The sequence below is a fragment of the Colius striatus genome, chromosome 7 (genome assembly GCF_028858725.1).
Source record: "Colius striatus isolate bColStr4 chromosome 7, bColStr4.1.hap1, whole genome shotgun sequence".
Taxonomy (NCBI): domain Eukaryota; kingdom Metazoa; phylum Chordata; class Aves; order Coliiformes; family Coliidae; genus Colius; species Colius striatus.
Genome location: NC_084765.1, coordinates 15,894,642 through 15,913,177, shown reverse-complemented (window position 1 = coordinate 15,913,177; position 18,536 = coordinate 15,894,642). Strand labels below are relative to the sequence as shown.

Genomic DNA, 18,536 nt, shown 5'->3' with positions numbered 1-18,536 from the left:
AAACTGCCTGGCCAGAGATTTAAATCCCCACTTTTTTTTTTCTTTTGTTATCACAACTAAGGTTTGATTGTTGTTTGTTTCATCTTCAGCTATGGTTTGTGTAGGTTGCTGATTTCTTCAAACTGCTTACTCAGTGATTTTTTTTTCAATTTTTCATTTTTCATACTTTGCTCTATTTAATGGATCTAGATGCAAAATAAAACGTATGTATTTTTTTGGAAGTTAAACGATTTTCTCCTAAGCAAGTTAGCTGAATTGATTGAGGCGTGATCTCATTAATGTTTACAAATATGTAAAGAGCAGATGTCAGGAGGATGGAACCAGGCTCTTCTCAATGATGTCCAATGATAGGACAAGGGGCAATGGGTCTAAGCTGGAACACAAGAGGTTCCAAAGAAATACAAGGAAGTATTTCTTCACTGTGAGGGTTACAGAGCACTGGAACAGGCTACCTAGATGGGTCAGTGAGTCTCCTTCTCTGGGGACATTCAAAACCCACCTGAATGAGTTCCTGTGTGACCCACTGTCATGGTTTAGCAAGGAGCATCTTTTGATTGGTAACAGGGGGAGCGGGTTTCAGTGAAGACCTACTAAAGAGTTTTTGGACTATCCCCTGGCTCCTGGGTTCAGACCCACCTCTGGCCTGACTGGGCCAATCTGGTACCTCTGCGATCATTATTTAAGGATGGAAATTTGAAGTTCTTGAGAGGAGGTGTAAGAGTGGTAGAAGATGGAGGCGACCATGCAGACCCCACAGTCAGAGAAGGAGGAAGGAAGGAGGAGCACCAGACCAGAGACCCCACTGTAAGCTGTGGTGAGAATGCAGCTGTACCCCTGCAACCCATGCAGAGCCATGCCAGGGCTGAGAGTTACCAGCACCTCTGTGTGAGTGTACCCGGACAGGCGAGAGACTGTGTGAGGAGGTGGCCGTGGCACAGGTCATGCTGGAGAGCCTGCGGGCCCCAGAGCAGCCCCACACGAGAGGCAGAGAGGAGCTGCAGCCTTTGGGATGAACGGACTTTGCAACTGCCTGTGCAGGGCTGCTGGGTGTGTGAGGGACCTGGCGGAGGAGCAGGGAGGATCAGCCAAGAGCCCAGGTGCCCTGAGGAGAGACAATTGGTAGAAGCTCTCAGGAACAGACTGACTGAAACCCCTATTCCCTGCCCCCCTGAGCCATTCAGCGGGGGAGGAGATAGACACCAGTATCCATGCTCTGAGCCCAGGAAGAGAGGAGGAGTGGGGAGAAGGTGGTCTTAAAGAGCTAGTTGTACTCTTCATTGTTGTACCACTCTGTCTTGTTTTCTCTTTGTTATGTTTTGGGGTTTTATGGTTATGTTTTAGTTGGTGTTGGATTAAATTATTTTCTATTTTCTTCCCCAAGCCGAGTAGCCTGCTCTGTTTTGTTCAGGACCATAAGCAGCAATTAAGCTCTCCCTGCCCTTTGGCAATTTTCAAGTCTTTGGAGCTTGAGTCTAATTGTGGTCATTTGTCCCCTGATGGACTGGAACCACGACATCTACTCTACATGGTCCTGCTCTGGCAGGGGTGTTGGAGTAGATGATCTTTTGAGGTCCCTGCCAGCCTTTAAGATTCTGTGATTAGGCAGCACAGCTAATGCAGCTGTTGTGCAATTTTCATTCAAGGTTTAGAGCATTTACAGGCATGCTCAAAGAAAAATACATGTGCTCAATAAAAGCTTCAAAGTTGGCCAAAAGTATGGACAAAGATGAATTTAAGTACAGGGCTGCTTCATTCTAATGATGTGCCTTCACCAGACCATTCTTTTAAAAATACACACATTTTTGGGCCCAGTTAGTACTTGGATGGGAGACCACCTGTGAATACTGGGTGCTGTAGGCTGCCCCACAGACTCGTGCCCCCACGTGGGGCACCAAAGATGTCATGGTTTAGCCCAGTTAGCACAGAAGTACCATGACAGTCTCTCACTTGGTGCCCCCCATTCACCCCACCCTTGTTAGGATGGCAGAGGGCCCAGTAAAATGGGAGGAAAAAGGCAACCAAGGATGTTGTGGATTGAGACAAGGACAGGGAGAGCTCACTACCAATTACAGTTCCAGGCAAAACAGACTCCAGTACTTGACTTAGAGAGGAAAGTAGGAAAGTTCATTCTACTACCTACAAGAAATGGAGCAGAACAAAAAGCAAAAAGGGAGTAGGATGATTGAGAAAATTACAACCAGCACTTTAAGATCTCCCTCCCCCATCCCTCCTTTCTTCCTGGGCCCAGCTCACTGCTCCCGATATCTCTACCTCCTCCCCCCTCAACGACTCGAGGCAGGTAGGGAAAGGGGAATGTGCCCCTTCTTCTCAGATGAGGAGGACTCCTGGCATTCTTCCCCTGCTCCAAAATGGGGTCCCTCCCTCGAGACACAGTCCTTAATGAATATCTCTGGTGTGGGTTCCTCCACACAATTGCAGCTTCTGCAGATACAGGGTCCTTCCCATGGGACGCAGCCTGTTCTGGGCATAATTGTAATGAGTTTCTTTGGCATGGGTTCCTTCCCACAGTTACAGCTTCTGTGAATATTGGGTCCCTCATATGTGACATGGCCTCCTCTGGCCATAGTCACTGCCCCTGGCAGGGGGTCTTTAGCAAAATGAGTCATCGCTTCTGGTGTGGGGTCTTTAATGAAATGCAAACAAACCACTGCTTCACCAGTCCTCTCCGCAGAATTCAGGGTCCTCTCTTCACTCACTGACCTTGAAGTCTGCATGGTTGTTTCTCTTTTCCCACTCCTTGCACTACCACCAGTTGGAGAAGAGGAAAGAGACAGAAAAAGGAAGAAACGGGAACAGGAAGAAGCCTCCTCTTCTGGCTTCTTCTTAAAAAGTGATTGTGGAGGTGTCTAATTGGCTCAGCCTCAGAAGTGGGTCTGACTCAGAGCTGGGGAGAGTTTCAAGCAACTTCTTCCAGGAGCCATCTTTACAGCCCCTTCCCCCTTACCAGAAATGGCTGTCATGTCAAACCATGATAATGATCTAAGGTCTTTTCCTCTCATTGTCATTCTCCATTTGACAAGTTCTACCTATTACCCTTGTAACTTCTACCTTTTATTAGAATTTTTTTCCTCAAGAAATCTCAAAATACCCTGAATGATAGAGACCTGATGCCTAGATGCAGTAAGAAATTACTTGATATGGATTGGTATGAATGCTTACCTAGTTGCACCATGGAAATGACTCTGCAGTATTGCATGAGCTGTTTAGGTATTTATGTTTACTTGTAGTAATATAAACTTATTCAGGTTTTCCATCTTAAGTTTGCTTATGAAAATTAATGAATGAGTGACTTCTCTGGCCTGGAATGGGACCAAATAAATGTGACAAAGTGAAAGAATGATCCCACACCTCCAGTGTCTTATCTGAAATTATCTGTCTAAATCCTCATTGCAATAGCTCTTTTTGTTGCCTAGAAAGCTGCATGAAAATGTTCTATTATGGTACCATTGACTTCTGTGTTAAAAGGTAGGTGTAAGTATGAAGACGAAAGATGAAATAGTGATGCCACTATATATTTTAATGAACTAACATGAACTGGAAATGCAGCAGCATTGTAGTTTGCAAATTTCGATGATCAAGATAAGAATCTGCCTCTGTTTAATCTGCACACTTGTGTCTGTCATTCTCATTGTCATCCTAGTTCTAAAGCTGTATGCTTAGAGGAGGTTAAACTTTGTATAACTGTGTTTACCTGTGAAACCTATCACAGTTAAAAGCTAAATGGCCAAAAACTTATTTACTCTGTAAAAAACAAACAAACAAACCCCATGAAATGCACACACACCCCCCCAAGTTACAGGGTTGATGAGGCAGTTGCACACTTGGTGATTATTCATGCATATGACTGGGAAAGCTGTACATTCAAAAACTATCCAGTTGCCTGGAAGTAAACTGCACACAGAGGTTCAGAAAAGCTTAGGTAGAATGGTACCAAAGAACAACCCAAAAGACCTTGTTTTTTTGGGGTTTTTTTTTAACTTATAGAATATTTCTTTTTTTGTTTTAGTCATGTTGTTAATAGAGAGGATGAACTGCAGCTGGCCATCAACCTCATGCAAAGCACACGAGCACAGATCCCACAGTTAAAAGCTAACGTACTATTCCCTGTATGCAAGGGCATGGACAGTTAGATACCTTTAAGATTGATAGCTGTAATGAATAATAGTTGTTTGAAAGTAAAGATCATATTTAAGCCAGGTCTTACATGACATCGAACAAGGAAAAACTGTCTGTCTCCCTGGAGGATTAGACCTTCAGATGAACTTTGCATCTCCCTTCTCATCTATTAAATGGTTTTGAGATTTCAGCTTAATTTAGAGCCTAATGCCAACCTTTTCCAGGTTCATGAAAAGACTACCATTGAGAGTATGTAAGAAACACTGCAGAAAGGATGAAAATCTACCCACATTTTAATACTGATTTTGGTGATGATCCCTGTCTGTACATGAGACTGTATTAACCTGGTGAATAAGTAATTCCAACTTGTCTAATGCACCTTATTTTTATATGTTCCTGGTGACAGAATCAAAGAATCATTTCAGTTGGAAGAGACCTTGAAGATCAAGTCCAACCACTAACCTCACACTGCTAGGCCCATCACTAAAATAAACCATATCCCTTAGCATCTCATCTATATATCTTTTGAATATCCATTAAAAGATGAAGACTCCCTTTAGCCCTCCTTTTGTTGCTAATATTTTTGTAGAAACTTTTCTTATTGTCTTTTACAATAGGGGCTAACTTAAGTTCAAGTTGAGCCTTGGCCCTTCTAATTTTCTCCCTGTATTATCTCATAACATCCTTGTAGTTCTCCTGGGCTGCCTGACCCTTCTTCCAGAGATCCTAAATTCTCTTTTTCTTCCTGAGCTCCAGCAGAAGCTCCCTGTTCGGTAAGGGTGACTTTCTGCCCTGCCAACTCATCTTCTTGCACATGGGAACTTGATCCTGTGCCTTTAAGATTTCCTTCTTGAAGAATATCTAGCCTTCCTGGACTCTTTTGCCCCCCAGGACTGCCTCCCAAGGGATACTGACAGCCAATTTCCTAAACAAGTCAAAGTCTGTCCTCTGGAAATCTAAAGGGGCCGTTCTGCTGATCCACATTCTTGCTTCTCTGAGGATCAAGAACTCAATCATTTTGTGATCACTATGTCCTAGGTCATATCACTAGACATATTTTAAAAACCTTTATTTGTTCTCCTACCTGTGACGTTTACTAAATGAGCATTGTTATCTCTCAGTGAGTGTTTAATTCTTATTTTAATTATTCCACACCTTTTTTCTAAAGCCATAGTTAAATACAGAAAAAAACCCAGCAGCTCAGGGCTAGAGGCTGCAGAGTAATGATAGCTTACCTGTACTGTGTCAAGTTTCTGCAGCTATCCTTGTGGTCAGTGAAAAAGCCCTAAGTCTGGATCTGTTCTGAAAGTCAAAATCTATCCTAGAATAGTCAGAAACCATTAAATACACCTTTAGCTCTTAATATAGTCCCTATATATTTCCTATATCTTGGTAAATATAGCACATGTACTGGCTGGTCATGTTTACTTGTCAGCTGTATCATTATTTCCTGTAAATTCTCTAATATCTCAAACCTGTTTGACACAAAAGAAGTATCTAAATTGTCTGACTGACTTTATGGAGTAAGCCAAATTTCATTATTTATTCCCCGTTTGCCCACATGACTGTATCATGTAACACAAGTGTCTCTGTTCTTTTCTCTTTGATGTGTAGTGTAGCATGGACACACATCCCAAGTGTCTCTACGGGTTTGGATGTATGTGAGCTCAAAGTGCTGCTGGAGGGCTGCACACTGACTTTGTTCCATGTGCACTCAGTTCCACTTCTGGGCCTGACTCCACCAGGCATGCAGGACCTGTAAAAAACAGTTGAAAAGACAACTGTAGAAACTGGCTTCTAGTACAGCAGTGCTGGCTTCCAGAGAGAGCAAGTCACTTAGTAATAGTCTACTGAAAACATTTCCTGACATCTGCTGCTTTGTGTAAAGGTTCATGTCCATGATGCCTTAATATTGGTTTTGTGGCTTTCACATCAAGAGGTACAGAGGGGATCAGACACTTGCAAAATTCTTGGTCTTGAAAGAAATATGGCACTGTTAGATGGCAGTTAACCACAAAGCTAAGTATTTTTGAGTGCATCTGCTAATGCAGTATCTGTGATTTATCTAAATTCAGGCAGATACTACTGTGTAACCTGGGAAAGGCAATCTGAAACACTTCACGTGCTATTGCCTCATCTCTATCACTTGCTTGGCCCCACAATCTCAGTTAGATCAGAGCTGATGAAAGCCTCAACTCCTCGTTGCTCTACTTCCTTTCTTGAAGATGGTCGTTTGTGCATAGAGGGTAAACAAGCAATGTGTTTCAGGAGATAAAAGATTGGTGATTTCCAAGACGCTAAATGTTTTCTAACAGCTAGAGTTAAAGAAATTCCAATGTTCTGCTGCCTATCTCTCCTTCAGAGGAAAAAGGTATTATTCTTAAATCATTAGTGCAGATACAACGATGAATATATGTGGAGTTTCCCTACCCCACATATAACTGATGAAATAGGCATGGGATTGTGTGCCTTGGAAGGTGTTCCAAAGTGGCTGATGCAACTGGTTAAACCAGTTAAACTGTCTTAGATCTTTAAGACCCTGAGTGATATTATAGGGGAGCTAATTTTTTACTGTGAGACAGAGAAACAAGGATGGCTAAACAACATAGTTTTCCATTTCTTATGTTTCAGTAAAGCAACTTGGCTCTACCAAGTGGAGTAAATGACTGTTCTGTGAAGTCTAGTAAGTCTTTTGGGGTTAAAGTATACACTGGATTGGCCACATTCGGTTTACTTAATTTAAATGTCAATGTTTAGAGCCTTTACTGGCTTATCAGTTGAAATAATGCTTTGCACAGTAACTTGTTTCACACGGGACATAAATTTCTCCCTGGAAATGTCCAGTGTCTTTCCACTGACAACAGAGGTTTCTTGTGCAGGTGAGGCTTAGTTTGTCTGAACCAAAGCTCTCTTAACAAATCTTAATCTAGGATTATATGGTTAATTATGGTAGGGCTGTTACTTCTATCTGCTAGTAATTTGGTAGTCTACCAGCAAGATTGGTTTCAGTTGTCCATTAGCTCTCACATCAATAGTGGAAACTTTCTGAGCCTTGACAGTTATACATATCCAGGAGGATTTTCACATAGAGTGAATTCAAGTTTAAGGATGAATTTTACATAGAGCAGATTCAAGTTTGAGGCAATCTATCCTTTCAACTGTTACTTGACTATCTAACTACTGGGAACTTGTGTGCTGTTAAGAAGGGAAAGTAGACAGTTTCAGGAAATCTGTGTTCCACTTCTGGCTAAAGAGAGGTGAGGCAGCTGTCTTCCACTTTCCTTGTGCCACACTCTCTTCTTATGCTTTGGAAGTGGAGGAGGAAGCCACTGGTACTGAAACAAACAGGGAAAGAGCTGAGTGTTGGAAGGAAGTGGATGCCGGAGGAGATCTGTGTGGGTTTTTTTTAATCTTGTAATTTTGCACTTGTTCCAGATATGCAGTTGATCTAGTCTCAGAAGCAAAATAGTGATGCCAGTGAGACAGAGCTTGTAGCTTGGCTGTGGTGTTACACTGGCACAGCAGTACTAGTATAACTTATGGGCATCTTCTCTCTAATGCCAAGGAAACAGCTAGGAAGCAGCAATATCTGACCAAACATCTTTGGGTTTTTTAGAATAATGTGTGTTTGTGGGTATGAGGGTGTCTCACACTTCAGCTGGGAAAGAGCACAGCAATAGACGACAAGAAGTTTTCTAGGGATTAAAAAAAAACAATAAAATGAGAGAGTGAAATGAATTCAAGTGCATGAAAGTAGATAGTACAGTGACTGGCACTTGATTCAGTTCTTAGGTTAGCCTACAGTTTCTCTAATAGTAACAAGCAAAGAGATTTGGCAAACTATTTACCCTAAGTTTATCATCCTATCGCTTAGGCATACAAGCTTTCACCTTCAATCCTTATTAGGTTCTCTTTAGCTGTATTTATTTAGAAGCACAGAAATGGATAGTCTTTGCCTTGGTGCCCTCTTGTGGTTCCATGTATTGACCGAGTTACACTTCTAGCAAGTCTGTTGCTATTAAGGAGCACAAGTACTAATTATTACTGCTCAAGGTGTATTCTGACAATATGCTATACAACTTGGTGTTCTCTTTGAGCCAGTACTTTTATGTTTATTGGACATTTTATCCAGAGACTCCCCTTAGTTACCTCTATGCAACTGAACCACTTTACATTCATGTTGGCATGTCTGTCTTAAGCAGTCATGGGAATATTGCAGAATGAACGGCTGGACAGTGGGGGAACATTTATGTTTCAAACAACTGGCTCATCTTTGTGTTCCTCTCCCTTGCCTGCCCATCTTGTTTATTTTTAAGAATGGCCAGAGTTACAGATATAAGAGAAAATGAGAAGATTTTAGAGATAAATATCAGAGTGTTTATGACTTATGCTTTGCCTACATAAAGTGTGTTCCCATGTGTGTTTCTGTCAAAAGGTGATAATCTTTGTCCTATTAACATCATTATAAATAATTTAATTATTGTATGCAGTTACCTACAAACTTCCTCTCCATGATTTTGTAATGTCTTTACAATATCATTTGTCTATGTGTGCATTGGACTTATGTGGGCTATATTTTGAAGCAACCCTTGAGCAATCTAGTTTATAACGTCAACGGTGACATGTTTTCATTTGCTTGAGTGCTTGACTGTCCAAAAGATTCACCCAATGAATTGCTCACTTTTGTGAAAAAAGAGAAAGGCTCTGGATGTCTTCCACTGAGCCACACCAACTTGCAGCCAGTGATATCCTGTTTTACCATTTCTCTCCTTGAGTTCAGTTTTATTCATTATGTAAATTATTGTTGTTGTTGTTCCGAGGGGCAAAAAACCCAAACAACTGATTAACCATTTGAGAGAGATGTAATGGGGAGCATGATTTAGTTACTGGAATTTGCAACAAATTTCTGTCAAGTGCAAAGGATTAGTTTTACTTGTCTCAACAGAATTGTAAAAAATACCCCCAACAACTAGTTGTATGTATAATGAGTGAATGTTTTAAGTCTTCTTCATTGCTTATGTCATGTTTTTAAAAGGAACACACAGTTGTTTGGAAACTGCAAGCTGGCCATGCCTGGCATGTAGTGGATAGCATCCAGTTTGGGTCTTTAAGGGAAGTGGTTTGAAGGCAGAGGCTGCAGGGCTGGGTAGTTTTGCTCCCCAAATGGAGGAAGAGGCTTTCTGGGGAGAAAAAAACTGGAATTCAGTTGAGTTTGCTGCAACTTCCTGACTGTCCTGAATCTTACCTGGGGAAGCAGGATGCTCTCCTAAGGGCTCACTCAGCCAGGGAGGCCTGGGGAACAAACCCTTATATTCTCTCTCCTTCTCTCTCTCTCCGCTAGTTGCTTTGAAATTTTGTTTTATTTGAAAGTAGAATCAGTTCTAGGTTGTGTTTCAGATGCCAAATGTCAGGTTTTATTTAGCTGGTTATAAAAGGCAGTGTGGGCAGAGCCTGTTAATTTCTGGCTTAGTTGAGATTTGTCTTTGCAGCTTATTAGAATTTGGAACAGCAAAATAGCAAATACTTGAGATGTTGGGAAGGTTGTGTGGTGGTGATCCAGCTGTAGTAGCTTGTGATGATAAAGAACATGGAATACTGTTACCCTGAGGGGTTAGGAAACAGCAAGTCTTAGAGGTAGTCTAAAGCTAATAATGTTATTGTTTAGTTCCATTTGATAATGTACAACCTAGAAACTTAGTGTCTGAAGATAAACTATCTGTCATAAAACTGAATTGCTCAGAAGTTACTGGCTGTGTTTTAAGACCAATGACATTTCTGTGTGTACAGATACTTTGTAATGGCATAACTATCTGTCCTCCCTCTAGGATCTTCCTAGGCTGCATTACACAATTTTTAACTTTATGTTTTTTTAATTTATTTATTTACAGCTTCCTTATTGTGCTGATATGCCTTATCTTCAGTGTGCTGTCTACAATTGAACAGTATGCAGCTCTTGCTACGGGGACATTATTTTGGATGGTATGTACGTGGACGTCAATGTGACTGATGCATGTTTATTCTTAGTATGCAAATTCCAATCTCTTGAGCTAGTACCACATGAAGCAACGTGTTCCTTGACAAGAGGCTGTTTTGCTTTTCCTTAATGAGTTTATAAAGCCATAGAAACACCAAAAGTCATGGTGGCACAAAACTCAAGTCTTTACCCTGTATGACCTCTACTGAGGGCATCTATGTTGTGTTCAACACACATAGCTGTTCTAATTAAGCTTGAATCCTTCATGTTACTCAGCTTAATCCATTTTTCAGCCATAGTGAAGGCCAGACATCTGACCAGAGGTGGGGGGAAAAAAAGTAAGTGGAAGTCCTTTCTTTTATTTGATGTCAGATCTATCTTTCTTTCACAAGTGGAAAACTTAAGTATTTTCATTGACTTTACAGTTAAGACAACTTGCTCTACCTGTCTACACACTTTCCCTTCAGTAGAGAAAACATGCCTTTTGTCTACAGTTATGTTAGTGCTGCAATGGATACTTTTCAAGAGTATCCGTTCCAAGAGTATCACTGTCCAGCCACCTTAGATTTCATTGAAGAGCCTTAGTTTTGAGGTTGGAAAGGCATTCAAATTTGTTGTGCTTCACTGGTGGGTTACCCTCTGCTACATTGTTTTCTCTGTATTTGTAAATAAATGACCATTATTTTACCTGTGTGTCGTGGTTTAGCACAGCAGCACCGTGACAGTCTCTCACTCGGTGCCCCCATTCACCCCACCCTCATTAGGATGGCGGAGGCCCCGGTGAAATGGGAGTAAAAAGATAAGCAAAGTTGCTGTGGATTGAGACAAGGGCAGGGAGGACTCGCTGCCAATTATGGTTCTGGGCAAAACAGACTCCAGTACTCAACTTAGAGAGGAAAGTAGGAAAGTTTATTCTACAAGAAACAGAATGGAATAAAAGCAAAAAGGGAGTAGGATGATGAGAAAATTACAACCAGAAATTTAAGATCTCCCTCCCCCATCCCTCCTTTCTTTCTGGGCCCAGCTCACTGCTCCTGATATCTCTACCTCCTCCCCCCACAACGGCTCAGGGGGGCAGGGAATGGGGGATGTGGTCAGTCTCTCACAGATGGGCTCTGCTGCTTCTCTCTGCTCAGATGAGGATGACTCCTGGCATTCTTCCCCTGCTCCAACATGGGGTCCCTCCCCCGGGACACAGTCCTTAATGAACTTCTCTGGTGTGGGTTGTTCCCAACAGCTGCGGCTTGTGCTTTGAACTGCTTTGTCGCAGGTTCCTCCCCACAGTTACAGCTGTGGATATTGGGTCCCTTCCTCGGGACACAGCCTGCTCCGGCCATAGTGATAAGGGTCCCTCCTTTAGGACACGGCCTCTTCCAGCCGTAGTTTTAAAGAAGAAAATCACTGCCCCTGGCTTGGGGTCCGTAGTGAAGTGATTGGGTCCCTCCCACAGGACACGGCCTACTCCGGCCATAGTCACTGTCCCTGGCTCGGGGCCTTTAATGAACTGAATTGCCGCCCCTGTTCCAGGGCCAGCTTTAGCAAAATGAGTCTCTGCCCCTGATATGGGATCATTATCAAAATGAGTCTCTACCACTGATGCGGGGTCTTTAAAGAAATGAAAATAAATCTCAGCTTCACCAGTTCTCTCCATAGAATGCAGGGGAGTCTCTGCTCCAGCACACCACCTCCTCTCTTTCATCACTGACCTTGGAGTCTGCATGGCTGTTTCTCTCATTGTTCCTACTCCTTGCACCACTACCAGCCAGAAGAAGAAGGGACAGAAGAAGGAAGAAACAGGAATAAGAAGGAGGAAGAAGCCTCCTCTTCTGGCTTCTTTTTAAAAAGTGATCGTGGAGGCGTCTAACTGGCTCAGCCCCAGAAGTGGGTCTGGCTCAGAGCTGGGGAGAGTTTTGAGCAACTTCTTACAGGAGCCATCTCTACAGCCCCTTCCCCCTTAACCAGAAATGGCTGTCATGTCAAACCATGACACTGTGAAAACACTGTGACTGTATTGAGAAAATGCTAAATACCAATTTAAATGTTTATTCAAAATAGTTCTTTTAGCAGTGCTTCATCTATATAATTTAAGTATGACATGATTATTAACATGAAAATGTTCACTTAAAACATCCATAAATTATAATCTTTTGTCAGTTTCTCTATTTATACACTACAGTTTTATGCCTAATGTGAATACTATAAGAATCTAGTATATTGAGTGTCAATCACACTATTTCTGGTTAAAGTATCTTCATGCTTGGTGTATTATTTTTAACTAACTTGTAAGATATTTTAACTACTAGGTATAATATTAGTTGCCAGCTGTCTTATCCAGTATGTATTGGGTGTTCATACTATTCTGTATTATTTTGCTCTCAGTAGTATGAATATGTGTTCCTGCTCTATAGCATGAGGAAAAACTATGGTTAATTTTTAACATTGGAATCCCATTATCATGGTTTCTAGGGAATTCAGCATTTGTTTGGTCAATATTGGCATATTCTGATACTGTTTGTTTTTTTTTTTTTTTAAATTACCAGATTAACTGGTAATTTTGAAGGAATATAGGGGAATTAATGATGATGGGTCAATGTGCTCTCTGCTCTCTCAGTTCTAGTGGGACTTTCAAAGCAGTTCTGGTCCCTTGCAACACAAATACAAATGTCATAATCTGATTCTGTAAGTGTCTACCCAGTAAAATTTTGTATTCTGTTTTTATTTTTTTACTTTCACATATATCATTGCAAGCTATCAAAATTAGATGTAACTGAATTCTTAAGGGGAGGAGTTAGTCACACATGGCTGATTGAAGAGAAACTGTAAAATGCAAAGAAAGAAAGAAAATGTTAACAGCATATAGGCATTAAAAAGCAAAACAGGAAAAAACACAGTGCAAGCTTCCAAATGGTGATGTAAGGAGACTTATTGAAGATTAGGAGGCCACTCTTTTTATTGTAGTAGGAATTGTTTGCAGAGAGACTTCTAGTTGTACCACAATATGAAAGTAGATAATGTCGTTCTAAGTGAGCAAAGAAGGGCAAACAAGTTCACTTACTTGATACCACAAAGAAACAGGAGTGTGGCAACAAGTGTTGCTACCAGGAGGGGTACAGGAATTTTGAAGAAGGCTTTTCTTCTTGGGCTTAACTGGGACAGTGAGGAGGAAGGAACTTTCAGCTGTATGGAATTTGAGACCTCAAGTCGTTCCATGAAAATGGAATTAATACTGCCCAAGTGTGTGCTCTGAGAGGTGTTAAAATAATTGAAGTAACACTTAGGCTTCTAATTCTTTTGGAGATTATAAAATTTAGTCCCTTTGCATTTCAAATGGAAAATCACTGGAGTTTTGTCACGAGCAAATTGCCTTTTACTTAAACATAATTTCCTAAGTAGAGTAGAATTCTCTCTAAACAAAGTATGCTTTGTAGTGCATCAAATATAAAATTGAGATAGTGATACCAAAAGTGCAGTGTCATGCTTTGAAATTTTGCCTAATTGAGATTTCTGGATTTATTGTATTTTGGAGTGGGAAAGAGGTTTGATCAGAGAACCATAGGTCTGGAAATGCCAGAAATGACTGCCTCATGCTGAATGACTGGAAATGAGTACTCAGAGTTAGCATGTGGGTATGCTGAGCTGAACAGCCCCAACTAGCTAGATGAGCTTACTGCATGGGGACTCTAAATCTGATTCATTTGGAAAATGAGAGAGAATAGCTGTAAAAGCACATGTGTGTGTTATCTGCAAACTCCTATTGCTGCAGAATCCTTTCTGTAATCCTACTTGTGAGTTGCTTGTGTTTGAAGATGCACTTTGTGAGAAGTACAGAATCTATTCCTGCTGATTGAAAAACCAGTCAAACAAGACCCTTGAAAACACAATTAAGAGCTATCCAGTTTTATTTCCTCCAGGTAGCTGAAGTATTTTGCTCTGATGCTGTGTAGATCTGAGCACCTACAGAACTTCAGCAGATAGTCTATTTGAAACCAGGGAGACTGATCACATTGAAGTCACAGATGGAAGCTGAGTGTGCCCTTTTTCATAAACAGGAATTTCATGCTTCACTAATATTGTCAATCAAGATATAACATATGAAAAGAGCTAAAAATATTGTTGAGACTGTATATATATATATATATATATATATATATAATTTTATTTTTCCTCTGAAACTACTTGTGTATTGCCTCCCACTATTAATAGAAGGAAATAGAAGACATTAAGATATCAATGATTTTAAAGCATTTAAAATTTTTTCCACTTTTTTTTAGGAACAGTAAGAAAAAATGCAGGCTTAACATTAGAAAAGTTTATACATGTTCCAAGTAGCGTTCCAGTTTTAGACAAAAAGCTCACAATTAGCTGTTGAATCTTTCTCTACTTGTCACCACACTTCACAAGGCAAAGAGCCTTGATGAAAGCTATACCTAAATGCAGTTGTAATGGGAGATTAGGAGAGAATTGGCCTTTTGTTAGTTTCCCCGAATGCAATGAAAACTGTTTAAATTTGCATGTGTTTATTTTGTCTTTTTTTCACTAGATGGTGCTCTTGGAGGGGTTTGACTCCAGTTACTCGTTGGCACTTGCCCAGCCTGAGCTGGAGTCTGAGCCAAAACTGTGAAAGGATCTTCGTTTTGAAGGGTATATATACACTTGGCCCGTTGAAAATAGTGGTGCAGGAGAGCTTTTGCCATGACTCATAAAGAGAATGTGGTATATCTGTGTAAAAATTGATTTTGATACTACAGTATTTAAACTATGGAAAAAAGTAATTCAGAGATGTATGTTCCCAGAGAGGCCATATTTTTCTTTTATTTTCATAAGCAAGGATTTTATGGTGCCAGAACACAGCAGAATGTTGTTATCTCAGCATGATCTAAGAAAATCCAAGTGCCTGATCCAAGGGGATTAAATATTCTGCTGAACCAAGGGATATTTAGTGTGCCTGAAAAAGCTATTTTCTGGTAGGAATCTCATTTCAATAATGATTCCAACAAAAAAAGAAAAGAAGGAAGGACATATTTTTATGATGAAAGGGGAAGCTCTTTCCAGCTTTTTCTGAGTTACTTTTCTACTTTAGCATACATCTTACTGAAGATATTAAACAATTTTTAAACATTAGAAAATATTATCAATTAAGAGGTAATTGTTTAGGCTGTTTAATGTTATTGACATTGAAGTTATTCCTTCAGTTAAGAGGAAAGTAGTGCAGGGTCCAGGCCTACAAGAAATGTAGATGTTATTACTTTTTTTAATAATCTTTTGTTTTTAGCATAAGCCTTGTGGTTTGTTTGCTGGAGTGTTTGTGTTTTGTGGGACTTGTGAGAAAGAGAGAGAAAAATAGTTAAAGCTTTTGATTCTGAAGATGGTCTTCACAAAACAAAAATGGTTCAAATAGTTTAAAGTAGATCCAGCACTTTATTTTCTGATTATCTTCCTTGGTCATCCTTTACTGGACTTGCAGATAGACACGTCCAAGGAATCACTCACTGCAGCGTTTCCTTTCTGCCACTCCATGGACAGGTGAAGTTGAGAATCCCAGTTGTTATTTAAACTCAGCTTCTCTACATTTTAGTTGGTAGTAAAAAGACCAAATGTGAGTGATTTGAAGGCTCAGGAAACATGAATAGAAATTAAAATAGCTCCCCTCCTCCCCCCTTTTAATTAGGTGACAGTATAGTTAGTAGGTGGAACTTCCTTTGAATCTGAACACAGATGTTGCTCTCTGTGCTTCAGTCTGGTTCTGATCTTTGTAGCTGAGCTGTGCTGGCAGATAATGGGAATGTTTATAAAATGCCTTGTTGTAAAATCAGGTGCATTGGTTTGAAATGCTGCTGGTAGTAACATCTTAACTTGTTCCGACTGTTTGCAGAGCAATGCCTTGTCAGTTCCCCAGCTCTGTATAGGAGAATTGTGTGTTTAATGTAAATGTGATGTTAAAGGCGTTGAATTAATTTGGTTCAGAAAGTTGTGTGAACATGCTTTTAGTCCATCTGAAGTTCTGCTTTGTGTCCATTCTGAACAGGTCCAAGGGAGCCAAATCAGATCTTTCTAAAGTGGAAATAAGATTTTATGTTAAGGACAGCTGAACCAATTTAATGAAATGAACTTTAAAGAAAAAAAGCCTCCAAACTCATTGTAATTGTTTGGTGTAGATGAAATCTGATCTAAAGAGGAATGCCAGAAAGGAATGAAGAAGTCATATGGAAGGAAAGATTACTAAGACTAGTAAGGGAAAGATGAGAGGCTCTTTGTTTTCACATATGCTGAAAGTCACTTGCAGAAGGGAGCTGTAGTTTCCCCTCAAAATCTGTAGAGGGCAGCAGTGGCCCATGATGTGTCCTGTCTGGGGTGACTGGACTCAGCCCTTGGATGGTGTCCGCAAGAAGATAAAAATATCTCTTGGAAGAAGTGATCTATTAATAAAGAGATGGTTGTTCATATGGGCTTAGGGAACATTATACGAGTAATCATCAAAAATAGTTTTGGGAGAGAGAGGTGGATGGAAAGGGTAGTGTAAACCTTTACTGCCAGATGTGGCTACTTTGTAGTTGTAGCCACAGGCTGCTTTGGCCTACCTGATTTCTCTTCATGTGGACAGCTTTTAGAAAAAAGTGAGAACAATAAAAGCTTTCAGTGAAATGAATTGGACAAATGTTTTCATGGAAGACAAAGAAAAATATATTAAACTTGCTAGCACCCTGAAAGATATACAGTATCTTTTGTCCTTCTAGGTATGCTCTTGCTGTTGTCTTAGATGTTTCCTTTTCAGTGGAGAGGAGAAAAAGGAAAAGTTTTTTTGGCTAACCTTCTCCGAAGCTACCATTCAAAACTGCTTTTAGATGTATATTATAAGAATAAGCAGTGAATTTTATTTAAAAACCCTCTTTTAAAATGTATTGTTATATTTCTTCTAACAAGTTCAAAAGTTCTGGGCTTGAATTCTTATTTGGGTCTGCTACTCTGGAGCGTGTATTTGATAAAGATAGGATTAGATGCAGAAAATTGGTTACTTCCATTTCTGCCTTTTCTAAGAACTGTGGAAAAAAGTCACTTCCACTTCTTGGAATGTACCCAGACTTCTGTGCTGGCATACCTGAACACTGCCATCTAAAATAAAGTCTGTGACTTCATCACTGTGAGTGAGGGGATCGGAATTTAGCATTTATCCCTACGGTATGTTGGGATGAGATGGCTGTGAAGCACCAAGCATTGAGTGGGGCTCAAATTCTGAAGACTAAGACAGGTTCTGGAAGGAGCAACCTTTACTCAAGCTCTTGACAGCGGAGCTGGTGACAGATTGCAGGCCAGCACAAACCACTGGTAATAGATTGGTGTTGACTGTTGACTGCTTGGTGGCCCACATGTTCTGACATGGTGATCTCCCTCCCTGGCATTGTGGAGGTGCTGGGCAAAGACTGAAAATGAGCACAGTGCCATGTTGTCGTTTTGTGCTGAGCAAGCTTCCCAGCTTCTCATATATGAGCTACAGTAGCGTGCCAGTTTTCAGAAAACATTGCTTTTATATTGTATGCAACATTTTGAAAAACAAGGGATGTTATCTGCTCCAGAGTTCTTAGCAGTACACTTGTTCTTAAGAGTTTGCATTTGCTGTCGTAAGTCACATAGTGTACCCCTGTTCTGTTTCTTTATTTTTTAATATAGCTCCATTCCAATAAATTCTGTCCAAAGGTGCATCTAACAAAATGCCATCACTAAAAAAAACTTCATTCACTGTTTCATTGATTGTTCACTTTTGTCCAGCTTCCAACGTAAGGGTTAAAGTTTGACTAGACTTTTCTGGGGTATAAATCCATGTCAAACTCAGAGCATTTGCTTGGTAAATTCTCAAAGAAACATGTTAACCATTTTATTTGAAATTATATCAATTTTTCACTATTTAATATTTTGTTAAACAAGGAGAGTTATACAAATTCCATCTTAGAAAGAAAGAAAAAAATAAAGAACCAAAACCTGTGAAATACTGGTACACAGTAGAGCCAAGCAGTGAAAAGAAAGATTTTTAAATTTAGGGTTTATCTGGATTAGTGTGTAATGTTTGCAGTGACAGGTGTTTCCTTTATGCTTTGCCTAAATGTCTGGAAAGTAGTTTGTCATTAAATGCTACATTCAGTGTGTATCTCAATTTCAGTATAACTGGAGGGTCTATGGCTTTGTTAGGTCCTTGTTTTCACATCTGACCTCAGCCAGCTGGAGTCTATTGTTTTAAGCGCAATGTAACAGCTGACATAACATAACGGATATCAAGCTGAAAAACCAAAACAGTGCACTGAACTGATGCGAAGAGGAGGGGAAAGGGAGAAGTTGGGAAGGAGAGACAGGGGCAAAACTAGCTTCATGATTCAAAGTGGAAGCTTACTGGCTTGTTTTCCCAGGGGGAATTAGCTAGGAAATAATGGGATGA

The 18,536-nt window shown here is 40.3% G+C and overlaps 1 protein-coding gene across 1 annotated transcript in view; it reads left to right on the top strand.

Annotated features, from left to right (window-relative positions):
• Positions 1-18,536, top strand: part of KCNQ1 (potassium voltage-gated channel subfamily Q member 1) — a 361,282-nt gene that overhangs the window by 37,296 nt on the left and 305,450 nt on the right. Inside the window, exon 2 of the mRNA XM_061999062.1 lies at positions 10,026-10,116. Within this exon, the coding sequence (XP_061855046.1) occupies positions 10,026-10,116 (91 nt within the window). The remainder of the gene's footprint in view (positions 1-10,025; positions 10,117-18,536) is intronic.